Source organism: Ipomoea nil, unplaced genomic scaffold (assembly GCF_001879475.1).
Source record: "Ipomoea nil cultivar Tokyo-kokei standard unplaced genomic scaffold, Asagao_1.1 scaffold0327, whole genome shotgun sequence".
In the NCBI taxonomy this organism is placed as follows: domain Eukaryota; kingdom Viridiplantae; phylum Streptophyta; class Magnoliopsida; order Solanales; family Convolvulaceae; genus Ipomoea; species Ipomoea nil.
The window spans coordinates 1243289-1262159 of record NW_017616755.1 but is presented as its reverse complement, the minus strand read 5'-3'; the positions used below and the strand labels follow the sequence as shown (position 1 = coordinate 1262159).

Sequence of the window (18871 nt, the reverse complement as noted above, 5' to 3'; positions counted from 1 at the left end):
AAAATTGCACGAGAAACTCCAAAAATAATATAAGTTAATTATTTCCTTATAAAATAAGTAACAACTAAAGGTTGTTCTCTATTAACTTTATGTACATGTTGATAGGGGCGGAGCCAGGATTTGAGGGTGCGAGAGGCCAATTACAATTTTAAGAGAGAATAATAAAACATATTAATATTTATTTAACATCTTTCAAAATACATCATTATATTACAAATCTACTAAAATTTGAGATGTCTTCCAGAATTCAATGGCTCAATACTTGTAAATGAATTTATTTGAGATGTTGAATTTCAGAATTCTTTCTTTTAAAGAAAAGATCATTTCTTTGTGTCTTTTTCATTTCAACTCAAACTTTCGATATTCACAGTGTTTTTTTTTTTTTTTTGACAAATCAATTGAATTAACTAAAACTGGAAAAAAAAAAAGGAATAAATAGACAAAGATTAAAGTAGTAGAAATTTAAAGATTTTGGTAGCAAAATTACCATTTATTATTATAATGAACACAATTACAATGTATTTCATTTGCAAATAAAAAAAGAGACGACAAAGGTTAAAGTAGTAGAAATTTAAAGATTTTGGTAGTAAAATGACAATTTATTATTATAATAAACACAATTGATCAATTATTTGTGTCTTTTTCATTTCAACTCAAACTTTCGATGTTCACAGTGTTAATTTATTTTTTTTATTGACAAATCAATTGAATTAACTAAAACTAAAAAAAAAAAAAAAAAAAAAAAAAAAAAAGAATAAATAGACAAAGATTAAAGTAGTAGAAATTTTAAAATTTTGGTAGCAAAATGACAATTTATTATTAAAATAAACACAATTTCAATGTATTTCATTTGCAAATTAAAAAAAAGATAAAGGTTAAAGTAGTAGAAATTTAAAGATTTTGGTAGTAAAATGACAATTTATTATTATAATAAACACAATTGCAATGTATTTCATTTGCAAATTAAAAAGACAAAGATTAAAGTAGCAAAAATTTAAAGATTTTGGTAGCAAAATGACAATTTATTATTATAATAAACAGAACTACAATGTATTTCATTACAAATTAAAAAACTGAATAGATAGCAAATTAGCAATCCACAAAGTTATCCTATAAGCTTGCTTGGAGGAATGTGGCTCCGCCACTGCATATTGAATACCATCACTAGTTGTAGTTCTAACTAAAGTCGAATCTCCATTCTCTATTAAGATCAACAAACTTTCAAATATATCCATGCATCTCTTAAGGCCACAATTTTCTTCATCCTTCTCATGGAGCTTAGCCTCTAGCCCTTCAAACCAGTTTTGGTGATCCTGGCACAACTTGCGACAAAACTATCGTCGCTCACAATCCAAATCTCCCTTCGCCTTAGCTTTGACTGCCCAGATGTCATTGCCAGCCAACCGTACCAACCAGTTGATAAACTAAGAAGAGTTATGAGTGAGGAAGCGCGTTGAAGCTCATCATTGCTTATTGTTGGAGTCACGAAGACTTCAAGATTGCACTAGTGTTGACTTTTAGGCTTTGCATAGAAGTAAATAATAGTGTTTAAAAAAAAAAAAAACTAGATATTAATGTTTTATCAATAAATGAAGTCAATAATAAATTTTTTCTACTAAAGCACCAAGGCAATGATTAAATTTGTTTTGCATCCACAACCTTGTTTTCACAATTCCAAACTATTTTTTTTTTTTTGGGTAAACTAATCAATGAGAATATCTTAATTGCTTATGAAATAATCACTTCATGAAGTGTACGTTACACCTTGAGGTAAGGAGCTGAGGGCCAGTTTTTATATTTTAAAACCCATCATGACTAAAATTAATGATAAGACTGAATGGATTTTTCTTGAAAAGTTTATTACCACATTTGGCTTTTCCTAGCATTTAATTGATTTAACCTAAACTTGTGTGACTATAGCTTCATATCTATCACTTTAAATGGTTACTAACATGGATATTTTCAACCTAGCAAGGTATCAATCAAGAAGATCCATTGTCTCATTTTCACTTTCTATTTGTAATAGAAGTCATGTCCTCATTACTCAAGAAAGCTATGACGAATGAATATCAGCTAGCGGAGTGAGGATGACTAGAAGTGCACCAAATATCACTAGTTTTTTTTTTTTTTGCATGATACAATAATCTTTGTTGGAGCATATCTAAGCAAGAAGAAAATGTTATTAAGTGCATTCTTAACAAGTTTGCTTTGGTTTCTAGCTACAAATTTAAATATTAAAAAAATCTACTTAAGGAAGTGAGTTCTAATAGTAAATTTCTTAGATTATGAACAATTATTTGTAACACTAAGAGAGATCAGAGATCTTTAGGGTAATTAGATATAGGTTAGAGGTTAGAGGTTAGAGGTTTTTATCATACAAGGGGAAAGGGCGGATGAGGGGAGCACACAATAAATCAATGATACTTGCAACTCCCACATACACATTATTGGACCAAACTTTATGTTCTCATTGTTTTGTGATGGATAAATGAGATTTATTTTCATTTTGCGAACCAAGCACAATTCTCATGGTATATCATATATATATATACATATGTGTAAGTGTGTTTGAGATGTGTCTTCACATGTAAGAACATAAGTATTTGTAAGTGATTTTTAGAACATGAAAAAAGCTATTCAAACTTTTGACTAAAATATTACTTTATATTTTACCTAAATTAAATGTGGGCCTAACACTTTTATTTTTTATATGTTCGACTTAAAGTTAAGCGGGACTTACCTAGTGAACAACTTCCCACGCATGTGTTTATCCTTCCTGACCAGAGCTTTTAAATGGTTGTTTAGTTTTATTTAAATCGAAGGCTCCGCATAAACTTTGAAGCAAAAAATTTAATGTTAATAATAAATTAAATAAATTTGAGTTTTATGTTCAGTTAGATGATTGTGTTATTGCTAATGTTCAGTACAAATTTTGAGCTCAAATTGTTCAGTAGTGAGAGGTAAAATTGTCAATAAAGAATCACAATCCATCATACAAAAAAAAAAAAAAATTTAATGATGGGAAATTTACCATTACGACCTTTGTCATTATTTCTTCTAAGGATAAAAAGAAATTTTGATTTATGACGTTTGGTTAGTTAATAAAGAGCCAACACAACCGTTCAATAGATGGGAAAATATTGCGTTTAGAGAGAATAACGAAGTAAAGTACGAAATTATGGAAAATTCGGGGTCCTTCTATGACTTCGCGTGATATTTATAAAAGATGATTTAACGTTTGAAAGGGAAACTAATTACTAAGATCTCTTGTATAATGATACCTTTTTACATTGTGAATAGGATGTAGAATTACATTTGGTGTCGAATTCCTATTAAATAATGGACCCTCACTTGCATTAGGACTATTGGTTGTGGATTCCCTGCCATATTTGTACAACCTCTACGACCTTAAAGGCCATCCATACTGCAATGCAGCGAAGGGCCAGCCATCCGATTAGTTCCAAGATCGAAGACTGACCTACCACTCACAAGCAGACCGACTAGGCCTTAGTACCCCATCCATCATCCAATCCCCAACTCTTTTGTGGCTCACGAAGTCGACTGCAAAAGAAAGTGGCTTAGAAAACTCCTTTCGACAACCTGAACGCCAGATGAGGGTCGCTTTATGCCACAAGCTCTACTATTGACACTGACCAAGTACTCATTTGTAACTTTGCATATTCTCTTAATCTGGGATTATTGATTTACTTTTTTTTTTTTCATTGATTTGAGTCGCTCAGATCTAACCGCACAACCGCACGGGAAGCTATACTCACACCTGAACCCTTCCATATATATATATTTTTGTTCCCGTGAGGTCATGTCTTCCCTTGCGGTCAGTGCGACATACACCATTAGGTATGCATGAATGCACCATACAGTGTTCAAAAATACACCAGAATGAAATGTCAAAAAATACACCACAAAAAAAAAATACACCACACATAATGGTGTATTTACAAACACTGTGTGGTGCATTTATGCATACCTAATGGTGTATGCCGCACTGACCGCACGGAAAGACCTGACCTCACAGGAACCTGACTCTATATATATATATATATATATATATATATATATATATATATATACACATATATATAAAAACACACACACACACTTATAACTAGGGTTTTTAATTTTTGTCTTGGACTGGGCTTAAATAAAAACACTTGGATTAGGAATACATTTGGGCTCAAGAGAAATCTTTTGTGTTTAGGAAATTTGATACGTATAAAATTGATATTGGCATGCTCGTCTCAGATAGAACGTATTCGGGCTAAAATATTTAGGATTGAAAAATAAATTTTATTTTCAAAAAAATTTTGTTCAAATTAAGGTGGTTTAAAATATCGGGGTGTCACAGTGATGGTGGTGGTGGTGGTGGTGGTGGTGGTAGTGGGGGGTGGTGGTGGTGATGGTGGTGGGTAGTGCTGGTGGCGGTGGTGGTAGTAGGGGGTGGTGGTGGTGATGGTGGTGGGTGGTGCTGGTGGCGACGACAACGGGTGATTGGCTGCTCCACTGTTGCAAACAGAAAATGACTTCCCTAAAAAAAAAAAAAGGGAAAGTCATTTTTCAAAAAATCTCCTCTATTTTCCATTGACCATGATCACGAATTAGGATTGTAAACTTTCACTTTTTGTGCGTTGGCATTTAATATTCATTTATGTAACCTGTAAAGAAAATTTAATGAATAAGTTAAACATATATAATCTTACTAAACACTAGAAAACATCTACCATTAGATATATTGACCTCACTTTTAAACCATTTGTGAAAATAATTATTCCACTCATCACTTTGACATTTCTAGTACATTGTTATTTTGAATTTCAGAGTACTCATTTTATTTAAACATTGACTTAGAGATGTTTTATTACTTTGCGAAAAGGTTGAAATGCATCAAATTTCTTTTATAAAAAATAAATATGGGCTTGTAGTCACTCCTCATCACTAAGATTATGAGCAATACCAACTCCTAATGCTCGTCCAGATTTTGAAAATATGGATATTTCACCAATAGTTATATGGAAACCATCATCATTATTCAGTTCAAGTCTATTGAATTTTATTTTAATGCTTTTCAAGTATCTTGAGCAAAGAGTCATGCACTCTTATGCAATATTGCCTTCTGCTTTAATTTAACCTTCAGGATGAACCATGTTACGAATTAGTTACTTTAACTCATATAACATTCACTCAATGGGGTACATCCATTTATATTAGATTGGCCACCAATTTTGACCTCACTAGCTAAATGCACAGATAAATTCACATTCACATCAAAGAATGAATATGGAGTAATATTTGTTCTAACTTGCACAAAGTTAAAAGAATTATGGGATTCAATTTGACTTAGGTCATCAACACTAACTGTGTTTGCGCATAGACTAGCAAAGGACAATTCAATAAGGGGCTTAGAAACTGAGCTTGGGAGGAGGTCATGTATTCCCAAAGGAATTAAATGTTGTAGTAAAATGTAACAATCATGACTCTTTAACCATGAGATTTTATGTTGTTTAATGTTTACACATTTACAAATATTAGAGGATCAGAATTCAAAGTTGCTTTAAAATAAGCAAAACGAGTGTTTGTTATTCCTAGATAATGTGTATGGTGTTATAGGCAACTCAAGTTTGCCCTCTTTATGAATAAGATGGATACAACTTTGGCTTATTTTTTATGGCCTCTAAACTAAGGCGTGCTTGAACATTGTCCTTGACCTTCCCCTCTTATATTCATAATTGTTGCAAGAACATTATCACATATATTCTTCTCAATGTGTATCACATCTACATCTAAATTGTGACACAAGGGAGCTTCATTATCGAAGTTAAAAAAATATACTTTAGTCAATGTGATATTTTTCACATTTTTTCTACCATCTTTAGTCATTGTGATTCTTTCAATGTCACTAACTTGATCAAGTATATCACTTCCTGAAAGTGACTTTGGTGGTGGTCGCGAATTTCTTTATTCAATCAAATGAACTTTTATCATTCCTCCATTTGTACTTTCAAGGAAGATAACGTCGATGAACCTTATAGCATTGCTTGTTGCAATTAGCTAACCACATAGAACATGTGTCCTTTTTACAACAATGACATGTCATTGTACCTTTAGTACTCCAACAAGATAGATTGTCGTATGCTGAAAAATCATTATTAGTCCATCTATCCATAGTAGTGATGCACACAATTTCAAGTTCTGACAAGTAAGCATCAAATGAGTCAACACCTACTTCTCACAACTCCTTTAACTCTTCCCTTAACTAGGTATGAGCATTGACAAAATCATTTTGAAAATTTTCATGCAAATTGTGTATAATGAGTATTACTAGTCAAATGATGTATGATGTTTGGGGTTGATTAAATAGTTGGAAATGATCCGACCAAGTCTTATATTTCAAGGCTCTAATGAAAACTCTTTATGAATTCCATCAAAGTATTTTCATACCATAGAATTAGATGTAGATTTCATCACTCAACTATCCACTCTTTAGTCATGATACCATCTCATAAAAGATGCTATATTCCTAGATATGAATAAGCTCTAAAGACTTGGCTTTAAATGAAAGTATTGCATTGTTTTCAATGATATTTTTTTTTCATTACTTTTAATTTCAATTTTAAGTAACACAAATTTTGCATAGACCAAAGTCATCATAATCTTTCTAGTCACTACTAGAAAAAGTAGTTGCAATGCAAAATTGCAACGGAATGATCATTGAAAAAAACTCATCCATTTTGACTAGGTGTCATGATAAGTGCCAAAGACACACATATTTTAGGGTTTTTAAGGGGGCATTTTATACTCATTTGATATCCTTTGTGCGTGATTCATGGTTGTTTATCCTTGTATTTGCTAATGTGTCACAAAACACCACTCTACTTTGTGTTTTTATGATTTATGAAGGTTTTAAGCTTGAAAAGGAGGAATGGAGCATCACAAGGAAAAGGGGAAAATTGGAAGCAGGGCAGGGACTAGCCACGCACGTAGAGGCATGCATGGAAGTGGAACAGAAAGTTCCACGCGACCAGCAACGCATGTCGGTGCATGGAAGGGAAACATAAACTTCCATGCTCCCGGCCCACGTGCGTGGGACGAGCCGAAGACAGCTTACGTGACCGATCCACGCACGTGGATGGGACAGCTCGGTAATTTTGAAGTGTAATGGAGGGAAAGACTATTTAAGGGCTAGAATTAGATTTAGCAAAGGAGATTAGACATATTTTCAATTGTAATAGATAATTTTCAGAATACAACTTTATCTCTCTAGAATTTAGGGTTCTAGACTCATATAGCTTGAAGATCTTAGAGAGGAAGCTTAACAACCATCCATTGTAGAAGAAGACAATATTTTACATTCTAGTTGGTACAATTTAACTGCTTTCCTACTTTGATTTCTATTTCAATTGAATTTGCAATGCTATTTCATTTAGCTATTTGTGGCTAGGCTTTTGATAGGATTAGGATAGTGAATCCTAATCATGATGCTAATGTGAGATACAATTCATAATAAGCTTCTTGTGGAGTCCGGCCAGCTCCTTGAGTTGATCTAAGCAAGTGATCCAGGCAAGAGATTGCTTAGATCACTTACTTGAAACTCCTAGATCACTTACTTGAAACTCCAATTCTTTGGCATTTCCTAGCTTTAAGATTCGAGAGGCCTAAGCTAGGAATGAAGTGTAGGCAAGGTGTTCGATAAAATGTCTCTTAGGTACTTAGTCACCTAAAAGCTAAATGTTCTAAAGCCAAGAGAATCCTAGTATACCGAGAGGTGAACGGGCTTAGCATTACTTCACATGATTCTACTCTTTCAATATCCTAACCTATGTTTAATGATCATATTGCATCATGAGAGAGATGGGCAATCTTATCCTAATTTCTTTACATTTAATTTAGTTAAGTGTTTGTATTCTTTGCATGCTACAATTTGATTTCATCGTGTACATATTTGTGACGGGGTACATGATTGGCAATACACTTTTCCAACTCAATGCATTTTGATTCTTCCAATTTGTCATCCCTAGAGAACGATAAAAACTTGGGGTTCATCCCAAATCTTTGACACTTCGTGCGAGAATAAGTTTCACAAGACCCATTCGCGTCGTGTCATGTCTTTATAAACAAAATAATGACAACTTTATACTCCCTTTGTCTCATTTTATTTGTTTTATTTACTATTCATTGATCAAACCAACTCTTTCTTCTTTGTTTATTTTCTTTAGTATTTTTTACTTATTTTTAAATTTAATTTTGTGTTTGATAGTACTTTTGTGTAATTTCTAAATATATAAATTTTGTATACTAATACTAAACTTAATATTATGAAAAATTGAATTAAAAATAACTTTAGTCAAGCATCGTTAACCGAACCAGACACATAAAATGGGACGGAGTTAGTAGTAAAAATAACATGAATTTAACATAAAATGGCATTTCTTTTGTATACCTAGGATGTTCACCGTCGAACACAGTAACTAATCCCCCGCTGAATTGTAAGCACATTTTTTTTTGTGGGGCAGCTGGCCTGAAGATTTAAAGCTGCTCCATTTCCAAAGCCAAGGATCGAACCCTTGACCTTTGGTTAAAGACGGATGAGTCCCTTTCACTCAAACACACCCTCAGGTTATAAAATGGCATTTTACTAACTGATGGTTATATTAAGTATGGGCTCGGGGCGAACCGACCCGGGAAGGCCGGCGCGAAGGCCTACGGAGGCCCCGTATGAGGCCGGCCAAGGCCTCGGCCTATGGCGAGGCCGACCAAGTCCTCGGCCTACAACCTCGGTCGAGGCCTACGTGGGCCTGGAGGCACAAGATGGCCCCGGGCACTCGCATTGATCCGGTCAACGCGTGATCCAACTGCCTCGCGAGAATAGGGGGGCGGTTGGGAGTCTTGGCTAGTATAAAAGGATTAGTTAGTGTCTTGCCTAAGGACATCTACTTATTATTATTACGACATTTCACCTTGTAACCCTTCTACAACTATTATCAATACAAAGTTGTCCCCGCGACACACATCTTCCCTATCCCTTATTTATCGGGTTTAGTGATTCGGGTCTATCCCGGGTTAATTAAATCCATCATTGGTGCTCTTGTTGAGAGTTGATGTACAAGCTCGAGCGTGCTCCATATTCCACTAGTTATGGCAAGATCGAGGTCCAACTCTCGCGACTCCCGTAACACTCGTGCCTCCCCTCCTAGGGGTGGCCCCAACGGGACCACTAGTCAGCCACAAGTCCCTTCTTTGAGGTCGGCGGGTGACCTCAGAGATCGCCTCAACAACCACTGCAACGGTTCGGTGGCCGCCCGCCCTCCCCCGGATGCTGCCCTCTTCCGGGAGGGTGCGGCCGCCCTCCAACAAGCTTCAGCGACATTGAACCGCCTCGCACGGGGGCTCCAGGAAGGTATCCCGGTCGGCTCGGAGGCCGCCCGAAGAGCCCCGACTCCGCCTCCGGCCCCCACGAGGGGGCGTAGCGGCCCGAGCCGGCCACCCCACGCCCATGCCGCCCAGACGGAGGGGGAGGTTAACTCGCCCCGGCCCTCGGACAGGCGGGGGGGCGGCAACATCCGCCTGGATCAACGTCAAGATGGTGAGAGAGTCCGAGGGAGGTCGGCCCCAGCCAGGCCCGCCCTGGAGAGGTTGGGCGTTCGCGTGTCTGCCCGGGACAGGTTGGGCCCAAGGCCCGCCGCTGACGGACTGCCCGCCGCAGGGTCATGTTCGCGAAACTCGCCCAACAGGAGGCCCCAAGCCCCGCCGCAGCAGGAGTCACAGGCGAGACGACTGCCAAGCCAGGGGCCTCGTGCCCCGTCGCGGCAAGAGCAACACTCCCGGGTCGAGCGATCGGGAGAGTCGAATGGTCAAGCTCCGAGCTCCCATCGCGGGGAGGTCGAACAACTACGCAGGCGGATGGACGAAATGCAAAAGCAAATCAATGACAGGAACGGGTCCCCGGAGCCTCTGGACGTCTTGACCGCCCCCTTCACGCGGGACATCATGGAGGAGCCCCTCCCCGCGAACTTCCGTTTCCCCACAATTCAAGCGTACTCCGGGATGACTGACCCGCGTGAACACCTGAACAGGTACCGAGCTGCCATGCTAATGACTAGGGCCAGCGACGCTATCATGTGCCGAGGCTTCCTCTCGACCCTAGACGGCCACGCACAGGACTGGTGCGGGTCCCTGCCGGAAGGATCCATCTCGACCTTCGCCACCCTCACGAGACGTTTCCTGTCTTACTTCGCTGGCCATATGCGGAAAAAGAAGCAGTTCGCTGACTTATGTTTTTTGAAACAAAGGAGTTCGGAGTCCCTGGCCGACTTCCTCAGCAAGTGGAAGAAGGAGTCGATAGGGGTCTCCAATTTTGACGACAAAGCGGCCATACCCATCTTCAGAAGCAACCTTAGATCTGGCGCCTTCCACCAGGACCTCATTCGGTACCCCCCCAAGACCTACACCGAGTTGATGGACCGTGCCTCTAGGTTTGCTGACGCGGAGGTAGCCGAGAAGAGGAAGAAGGAGGAGGAGGAGGGGAAGGACCGTAAAGGCAAGGAACCCCGGGAGGAGCGCCAAGCACCGCGGCCGCCCTGGCGCGAGGCCCCCCAAGAGGACCGCCGGGCACCCAGGCCTCCCCGCCGCGAGTACGCTGAGGGGCCCAGGTTGACCCCCACACGATTTCTCACCCCGCTGACGCAGCCCGTCAGCACAATCCTGGAGCATGCGGAAGGCCAAGGGATCGTGGAGTACCCGGGGGAGTGCATGAAGATATCCCCGAAGGTCGACCACAACAAATACTGCAAATTCCACCGACAATCAGGGCATGACACGGACGAATGCATCCCCCTCAAACGCCAGATCGAGGAGCTCATCCAAAGAGGCTACTTGGGTCAGTTCGTGTAGTGGCCTGGGCAGGGCCAAGGGCAGCACCAGGGCCGCGTGTGGAGGAAGGGAGGCAGCTCCGAGCCCTCCGCCTCCGCGCCACGCAAAAGGGAGCTCGGCCAGCTCACTGATGAGGAGGAAAGAGAACTAGACAACCCCCACCCCCAGAAGAAACAGGCCATCCATGTGATCTTCGGGGGACCCGAGGGGGGGGGACACGCCCGCAGAGAGGAAGAAATGGGCACGGAGTCTCTACGTGGGCGAGGTCGTACGACCACCGCACGAGAAAAGGCCCAGGAGGGAGCCCATCACCTTCACCGACGACGACCTTCCAGACGGCCCCCTCCCTCACCGGGACGCCTTAGTGGTCAAGATGGAGATCAACTAGGTGGTCGTGCACAGAGTATTGGTGGACACAGGCAGCTCGGTGAACGTGATGTACCATGACACATTCACCCAGTTGGGGCTATCGAGGAAGCAGCTGGGGGAAGTGAGAACCCCTTTGTCCGGGTTCACAGGGGATTCCATAGAGACAGAAGGGTCAATCAACCTCGACGTCGAGATAGGCGCCCCGCCACTCACCAAGAGGTTGGAGGTAGAATTCGTGGTGGTCAGAATCAGCTGCGCTCACAATGTAATCCTAGGCCGACCCGCCCTGAAGGACCTGAGGTGTATAATTTCTATGGAACACCTATGCCTCACGTTTCCCACGCCAACCGGGGTCGGGGTCGCCCGGGGAGACCAAAGGATCAGCCGGAGTTGCTACCTTCGGGCATGCCGACAGATAGGCAAGTGGGACCTCCAAGTGCATACCATAGCAGAGAAGGCGCTGAAAGAGGAGGAGGGCCGCCCGCGAGCCGAGCCCGTAGTGGAGACTGAGGAGGTCGTCCTCGACCTCAGCCGCCCCGATCGCATGGTGAAGGTGGGAACCGGGCTCCCCCCTGAGCTCTGGGCCCGCATCATTGACGTTATCAGGGCTCACAAAGGGGTGTTCGCGTGGGGACCCGAGGACATGCCGGGCCTCAGTAGGGACGTCATCACCCATAAGCTCGCCGTCGACCCCACAGCCAAGCCGGTGCAGCAGCGCAAGAGGTACCTCTCCGCAGAGAGGCGGGAGTTCGTGAGGACGGAGGTCAATACCCTCCTCGAGATAGGGCACGTCCGGGAGGTCCTATACCCCAAATGGCTGGCCAACGTAGTCCTCGCCCCCAAACCCCCCACCTGGAGGATGTGCGTGGACTACACCGACCTCAACAAAGCCTGCCCCATGGACCCCTTCCCGTTACCAAATATCGATCAGCTGGTGGACGAAACGGCAGGCTGCGCCCTCATGAGCTTCCTGGACGCCTTCCGGGGGTACCACCAGATCTTCATGCATGAGGACGACGAGGAGAAGACGGCTTTCACAACCCCGGAAGGGGTCTTCTGCTATAGAGTCATGGCCTTTGGGCTCAAAAACTCCGGGGCCACCTACACCAGGATGGTCGCCAAGGTCTTCAAGCAGGTCCTCGGCCGCAACATGGAGGCCTACGTGGACGACATGATAGTCAAAAGCGCAGAGGCCGATACCCATGTCAACGACTTAGACGAGGTATTTTCCATCATGCAGCGTTATGATTTGAGGTTGAACCCCAAGAAATGCACTTTCGGGGTGCACGGGGGCAAATTTCTGGGCTACATGGTCTCCAAGAGGGGCATTGAGCCCAACCCCGACAAGGTGAGGGCTATCCTGGACATGGAGCCTCCGCGGTCCCTCCGGGAGGTCCAACGCCTGAACGGCAGGTTAGCGGCCCTCGGCCGGTTCCTCTCGAGGTCTGTCGAGAAGTCCTTGCCCTTCTTCGGGGTCCTCAAGAAGAGTTCGGGGTTCGAGTGGTCCCCCGAGTGCCAGAAGGCCTTCGACGACCTCAAGGCCTACATGATGTCGTTACCCCCGCTCGCCAAGCCCGTGAGAGGGGAGACCTTGTACCTGTACTTGGGTATATCACAAGCCACGATCAGCTCCGTGCTGGTCCGGGACGACGCGGGTGTGCAACGCCCCGTCTACTATACGAGTCGTGCCTTCCGGGGAGCCGAGCTCAGGTACTCTCCCACCGAGAAAGCCATATTTGCAGTAGACGTAACCGCAAAGAAACTCAATCACTATTTTCAGGCGCACCCCATTCAGGTCCTAACAAACCAGCCCCTGGAGTCGGTATTGAGGGCCTCGGGGTCGGCCAGCAGGTTGGTAAGGTGGTCCATGCACTTAAGCTAGTACAACATCCAGTTCAAGCCAAGACCTGCTATAAAAGGACAAGCACTTGCCGATTTCATAGTCGAGTGCACCGCCCGGGAGGCCACCGAACAGGCCCGAAGCGAGGAGGAAGAGTGGTGGACCCTATCAACAGACGGGTCCTCGAGTGCCAAGGGGTGCGGAGGCGGGGTTGTCCTCGTAACCCCCGAGGGTTTCAGGGCCTACTACGCGCTCCGTTTCCACTTCAAATTGTCAAACAACGAGGCCGAGTACGAGGCCCTCCTCGGGGGTCTCCGGCTCGCGCTGAGCATGAGGGCCGAGAAGCTGAAGATAAGATGTGATTCCAGGCTCGTGGTGGGGCAGGTTACGGGGGAGTTCGAGGCCAATGAGGACAGGATGAGGAGGTACCGTGACGTTGTGCTACAACTCTTGGGACAACTAGCCCACCACGAAGTCCTACAGGTGCCAAGGGAACAGAACATAGACGCGGACATGCTCTCCAAACTCGGACAAGGAACCCCCGAACATGTCTCGAAGATCGCCCGGGTGGAAAACCTTGCGAGGTCCAGCCTCGAGGCCTACCCAGTCCTGCCCGTGCAAGTTCGTTCCGCCTGTTGGCTGGACCACCTCAAAGTGTACAAGGAGTCGGGCGCCCTGCCACCCGACGAAGCAGACGCCAAGCTCGTTCAGCGAAGGGCCCCAACCTACCTACTCATCGAGGACACACTCTACAAACGATCCTACAACGGCACCTTGTTACGCTGCTTGTACCCCGAGGAAGCAAGGGCGGTCTTGGAGGAAATCCACGAGGGGACCTGCTCCGCCCACCAGGGGGCCTACACCATGGCCCGGAGGGCCATCTTACAGGGCTACTTTTGGCCTCGGATGGCCAAGGAGTGCGCGGACTATACGAGGAGCTGCCCAACCTGTCAACAATTCCAGGTGGGCCCAGGTCGCCCAGCCACCAACTACACCCCGATCATTTCAGTCATCCCGTTCACCCGGTGGGGGGTCGACCTGGTCGGGGCCCTCCCGATGGGATCGGGCAAGAAGAAGTACCTGATAGTAGCAATGGACTACTTCACTAAGTGGGTAGAAGCCGAACCCCTAGCCAGCATCACAAGTGCCCGGTACAAACAGTTCATCTACAAGAACATCCTGTGCCGCTTCGGGGTCCCAATGCAGATCATCACGGACAACGGGCGCCAGTTCGAGAGCAAGGAGTTCAGTGAGTTTTGTGCCCAATGGCGCATAACGCATACCCGTGTAGCCGTCTCCTATCCCCAGGCCAACGGCCAAGTCGAAAATGTCAACCGCACTATCGTGGATGGACTCTAGAAGAATCTAGAATCTGCCAAAGGCGCATGGGTGGAGGAGTTGGATGTCGTCCTCTGGACCTACCACACCACCCCGAGGAGGGCCACCGGGGAGACCCCATTTTCATTATCTTATGGCTTTGAAGCCCGGGCCCCCGCGGAGGTCGTCATACCCCCCTATCGGGCCCAAGTGTACGACCCCGACATGAACGAGGACAACCACAAGGTCGAGCTCCACCTTATCGACGAGAAGAGGGAGACTGCGACCACCCGGGCAGAAAATTACCAGCGCCAGGCCAAAGCCTACCATGACAAGCGAGTCCGACCCCGTTACTTCCAGGTCGGCGACTACGTTCTGAGGAGGCGCGAAGCGAGTCAACCCCTCGAGGGAGGCAAGTTCGCTAAGAGGTGGGAAGGCCCGTACATAGTCACAGCCGTGGTCCGTCCCGGCAGCTACAAACTCAAAACCCCGAAAGGCAAGACGATAGATAGGGTATGGAACTCTGAGCACCTGCTCAAATATTTTCAGTGATGATTTCCGTTTTATTTCTTTTCCTGTAAGGTGATCCACCCCTTTCTAATTCCAATAAAACGTAATAGTACTTCGCCAAGGACTCATCCCACTCATCGAGGGGTGGCTACACCCGTATAACCCCTCTGATTAACCCTAAGGAGGCACGAGGCTCGATCTCGCGCACCAACTCCGACGGAAGAGCTTATCGGCCCAAGTCCGATGACTTGGGGCCGACGGCTGCCCTAAGGAGGCACGAGGCCCAACCTCGCGTACCAACTCCGACGGAAGAGCTTAGCGGCCCAAGTCCGGTGACTTGGGGCCGACGGCTGCCCTAAGGAGGCGCGAGGCCCGACCTCGCGTACCAACTCCGACGGAAGAGCCTAGCGGCCCAAGTCCGGTGACTTGGGGCCGACGGCTGCCCTAAGGAGGCACGAGGCCCGACCTCGCGTACCAACTCCGACGGAAGAGCCTAGCGGCCCAAGTCCGGTGACTTGGGGCCGACGGCTGCCCTAAGGAGGCACGAGGCCCGGCCTCGCGTACCAACTCCGACGGAAGAGCTTAGTGGCCCAAGTCCGGTGACTTGGGGACGACGGCTACCCTGAGGAGGCACGAGGCCTGGTCTCGCTAACCTCCGGCCTAAAAAAAAATAAAAAAAAATACTAATATTAAGAAATATGAGCGAACGCGGAAAGGTATCCGAAGCAAGGCAAGTTATAAACCAACAGTTCCGTACATAAAGTCTAGAAATCCAAAATACATAGCAAAATAAAGAGTTAAGGGCCTGCATCTACGACTCCCTAAGGGACGCCCTCCTGGCGACCGGCGGCTGGATGTTCCGCTTCCAAAGCTTCAGAGGCGACCCCGTCGCGGGAAGAACCAGCCACCAAGGAGGATGTCTGCGTATGAGAGGGGTCCAGGTTGACGTCGATCTCTGCCCGCGTCCCCTCCGGAAGGTCCGGGTCTGGCTCCTCGGCCTCGGGGTCTACCAACTCAACGGGTAGCCCCCAAGTCTCGGGGGTAAAGCTCTCATCTCGCTGACGGAGGAGGGCATAGATATCACGCTGCGTCGAGTAGCATCCCAAGTTGTAAGAGAACGCACCCTCCTCTGCTAGTCTCTCCTGGCTCGGGGCCGTAGCCAACCAAGCAGTCACGAGGGCCTCCGAATGCTCGTCGGCATAGGCCTTCACGTCACGACGAAAACCATCAGATTTCTTGTAGCTATGAACGGAGCGGATGATCTCCTCCGAATGTCTCTTCTTGGCAGCCTCGAAGTCCTGGGCTATCTTGCGGCACTCTGCCTGCTTGGCCTCTAGAGCTTTCCTCAAGTCATTGGCCTATTGATTGGCCTCCTGCGCCTGCGCCTTCGCGAACTCGACCTCCTCAAGCGCTACGGAGCTGCGGAGAAACACCTGAAAAGGGAGGGGGTAAGAGACGTGCAAGCATTCAAAGTAAATGCATAAAAGTCAAGAAGCGGGGAGTACCGAGAGACTATCACGAAGTATGGGGGGCAACCCATCTGCCCGAAAGGACTCCATCGCTCCAGGCCCAAGCATGCCTAAGACTGTGTCCCGAAGGCGGGCCGCCTCGCCAAGAGAGATAGAAGCCAGCCCACTGGAAGGGGTAGAAGCGGGAGGCGCGGAAGTAACCACGACGCCGGGAGGAACGGAAACTCGAGTCCTAGCTCGTGTGTCGGCAGGCGGCACCCGAGGGGCACGGCTGGTCCCCTCGGCGACGACTCTCTGTCTCTTGGATGCAGGACCTCGGGCGGCGGCAGCACGACGTATCAATTCCCCGCGAGAAACCATAGTGGAGGACCCACCTACAAGTAGAAAGTGTTTATCATATACGGCAGTTTGTGATAAAAAGAAAAGCAAGAGACATACAGCTGAATATATATAAGGACGAGAAAGAGGGGACGAGAGCGACCTCCTGGCACGGCGGGGCGGAGCTCGACGCCAACCTCGACCTCGGGCAGGACAACCTCAACCTCGGACGGGGCGACCTCAATCTCGGAATCGGTGGCGGAGAAGACGGACTCATGGTCCTCCGGCCCTTCGGCCAAGGCTTCGCCCGAGGGGACCCCATAGTGACCCTCGGCCTCAACCTCGTCCGAGGAGGCCTCAGCATGCCCCGAACGGGCGGCCTCGTGCCCAGGTTGGCCCCGGGAGGCCGGTATCGCTCGGGACGACGGAGCCCCACCCACGAAGCCCAAGGCGGCCAACCTCTCCGGGGTCATCAAGGCCTCCATCCTAAGCTCCTCCTTGTCTCCTAAGAATTTTTTGGCGCTCGCAACTAAGGAGGGGGTGCCCGGAGGGGTGGAATATTTAAGGAAATGGGTGTTCCACACGGGGGCGAGGAAGGGGAGCTCAGGGCCTACGGAGAGATAAACGAACTTGGATTTCCATTCAACAGTTTTGGGGTCTTTGAAGATTTTCATACCGGCTCGGGCCGCGAAAGCCATGAAACCTTTGCTTTTAACCCCCGAGGAGTTTCCGGCTTTAAAAATGTAGTGGAAAAGATCGAGGGAGGGCGCGACCCCAACGTCCTCACAACGGAGAAGGAATGCTATTGGTATGGAGTGAGAGTGGGGGACTAATTGTCCCGGAGGGACCCCATGGAGGTTCAACAACTCGACCACGAAGGGGTGGAGAGGGAACCGTAGGCCCGAGGCTAGAGAAAGAACGTGGACGCCAAAGAATCGGTCCTCCGGGGGCTCGGTGACATTCTCGTGCGGGAGGGGGGCGAGGACTTCCACGCCGGGTCCCACGTATGACCGCACGAGGTCCAAGTCTTCCTCGGTAGTATAAGGACGCACGGAACGGGGAATAGTGGGGTCAAGTTCGGAACGAGTTAACTTACGAGTGGAGGTGGCGATGGCCCCGGGCACGGCTTGAAGGGGGCGAGCCTCGACCGGGTTGTCGTGGGGTAGGCCGGTGCGGGCCTCGGTTGCCGTAGGGGGGGGGGGGGGGGGGGGGCGAAAAGGTCCTCCTCAGGGTCCATGGAGGGATCGGTATCGCCTAAAGACACGAAGAGATCGCTAAAATCGAGGGCGTCAAACTCGGCGGCGTCAAACTCGGCGGACATACGGAGAGGGAGTTGGAGCTAAAGGAGGGAAAGTGGGGAGGTCGGAAGCCGTGGGGCGGTCGCCGGCGTAGCACGGGAAGGGGGCGAGGCCGGCGGGTAGAGAGAGAGAGTGGAGAGGGTGTTTGGAGAAGTTGGGAAATTGGGGAAGTCGGAGGGCCGCGAGGAGGGGGTGGCGTGGCACGAGGACGGCGGCGTGGCGAGGAGGCGGAGTGAGGAGGGCCGACGGGGAGAGGGTGTGTGGGAGTGGTGAGTGAGGAGTGTGAGAGATGGAGGGGAAGAAGGTTTAAGTAAGGAAAGGGGAGAGAAGATGGGAGTAGATTTTGGGTAGTTGGAAAGTTTGAATTTTGAAAATGGGATAAGAAGATAAGAAGAGAAAAGGTCAAACTTTGGGAAATGGGAAAGTTGATGGGGGTTGATGGGTGTGACATGTGGGTTTCCCTAGGCATTGTTGGAAGGGGGGAATCCAAGACTCATGGGTGTCCCGGGGAGGAGGAAGCCCCGAGCGCAACGCGGGTGCCCGGGGGCGCGGCATGGACAATACTTAGCAGGCACACGCTCGACCCTCGATTCAAGCTACTCTCCTTCGTTGACGATGACTCGCAACTCGGAGAGTGGGGGACTGATGATGGATATATTAAGTATGGGCTCGGGGCGAACCGACCCGGGAAGGCCGGCGCGAAGGCCTACGGAGGCCCCGTATGAGGCCGACCAAGGCCTCGGCCTACGGCGAGGCCGACCAAGTCCTCGGCCTACAACCTCGGTCGAGGCCTACGTGGGCCTGGAGGCACAAGATGGCCCCGGGCACTCGCATTGATCCGGTCAACGCGTGATCCAACTGCCCCG

The 18871-nt window shown here is 47.3% G+C and overlaps 1 protein-coding gene across 1 annotated transcript; it reads left to right on the top strand.

Annotated features, from left to right (window-relative positions):
• Positions 1-9915: 9915 nt before the first annotated feature.
• On the top strand, positions 9916-10905 carry LOC109171667. Its single transcript, XM_019320740.1, has one exon. The coding sequence runs from the start codon at positions 9916-9918 to the stop codon at positions 10903-10905; it is 990 nt and encodes a 329-aa protein (XP_019176285.1).
• Positions 10906-18871: the final 7966 nt, after the last annotated feature.

Coding starts and splice junctions, on each gene's coding strand:
- LOC109171667 (XM_019320740.1), top strand. CDS start 9,916: ATGGACGAAATGCAAAAGCAAATCAATGACAGGAACGGGTCCCCGGAG.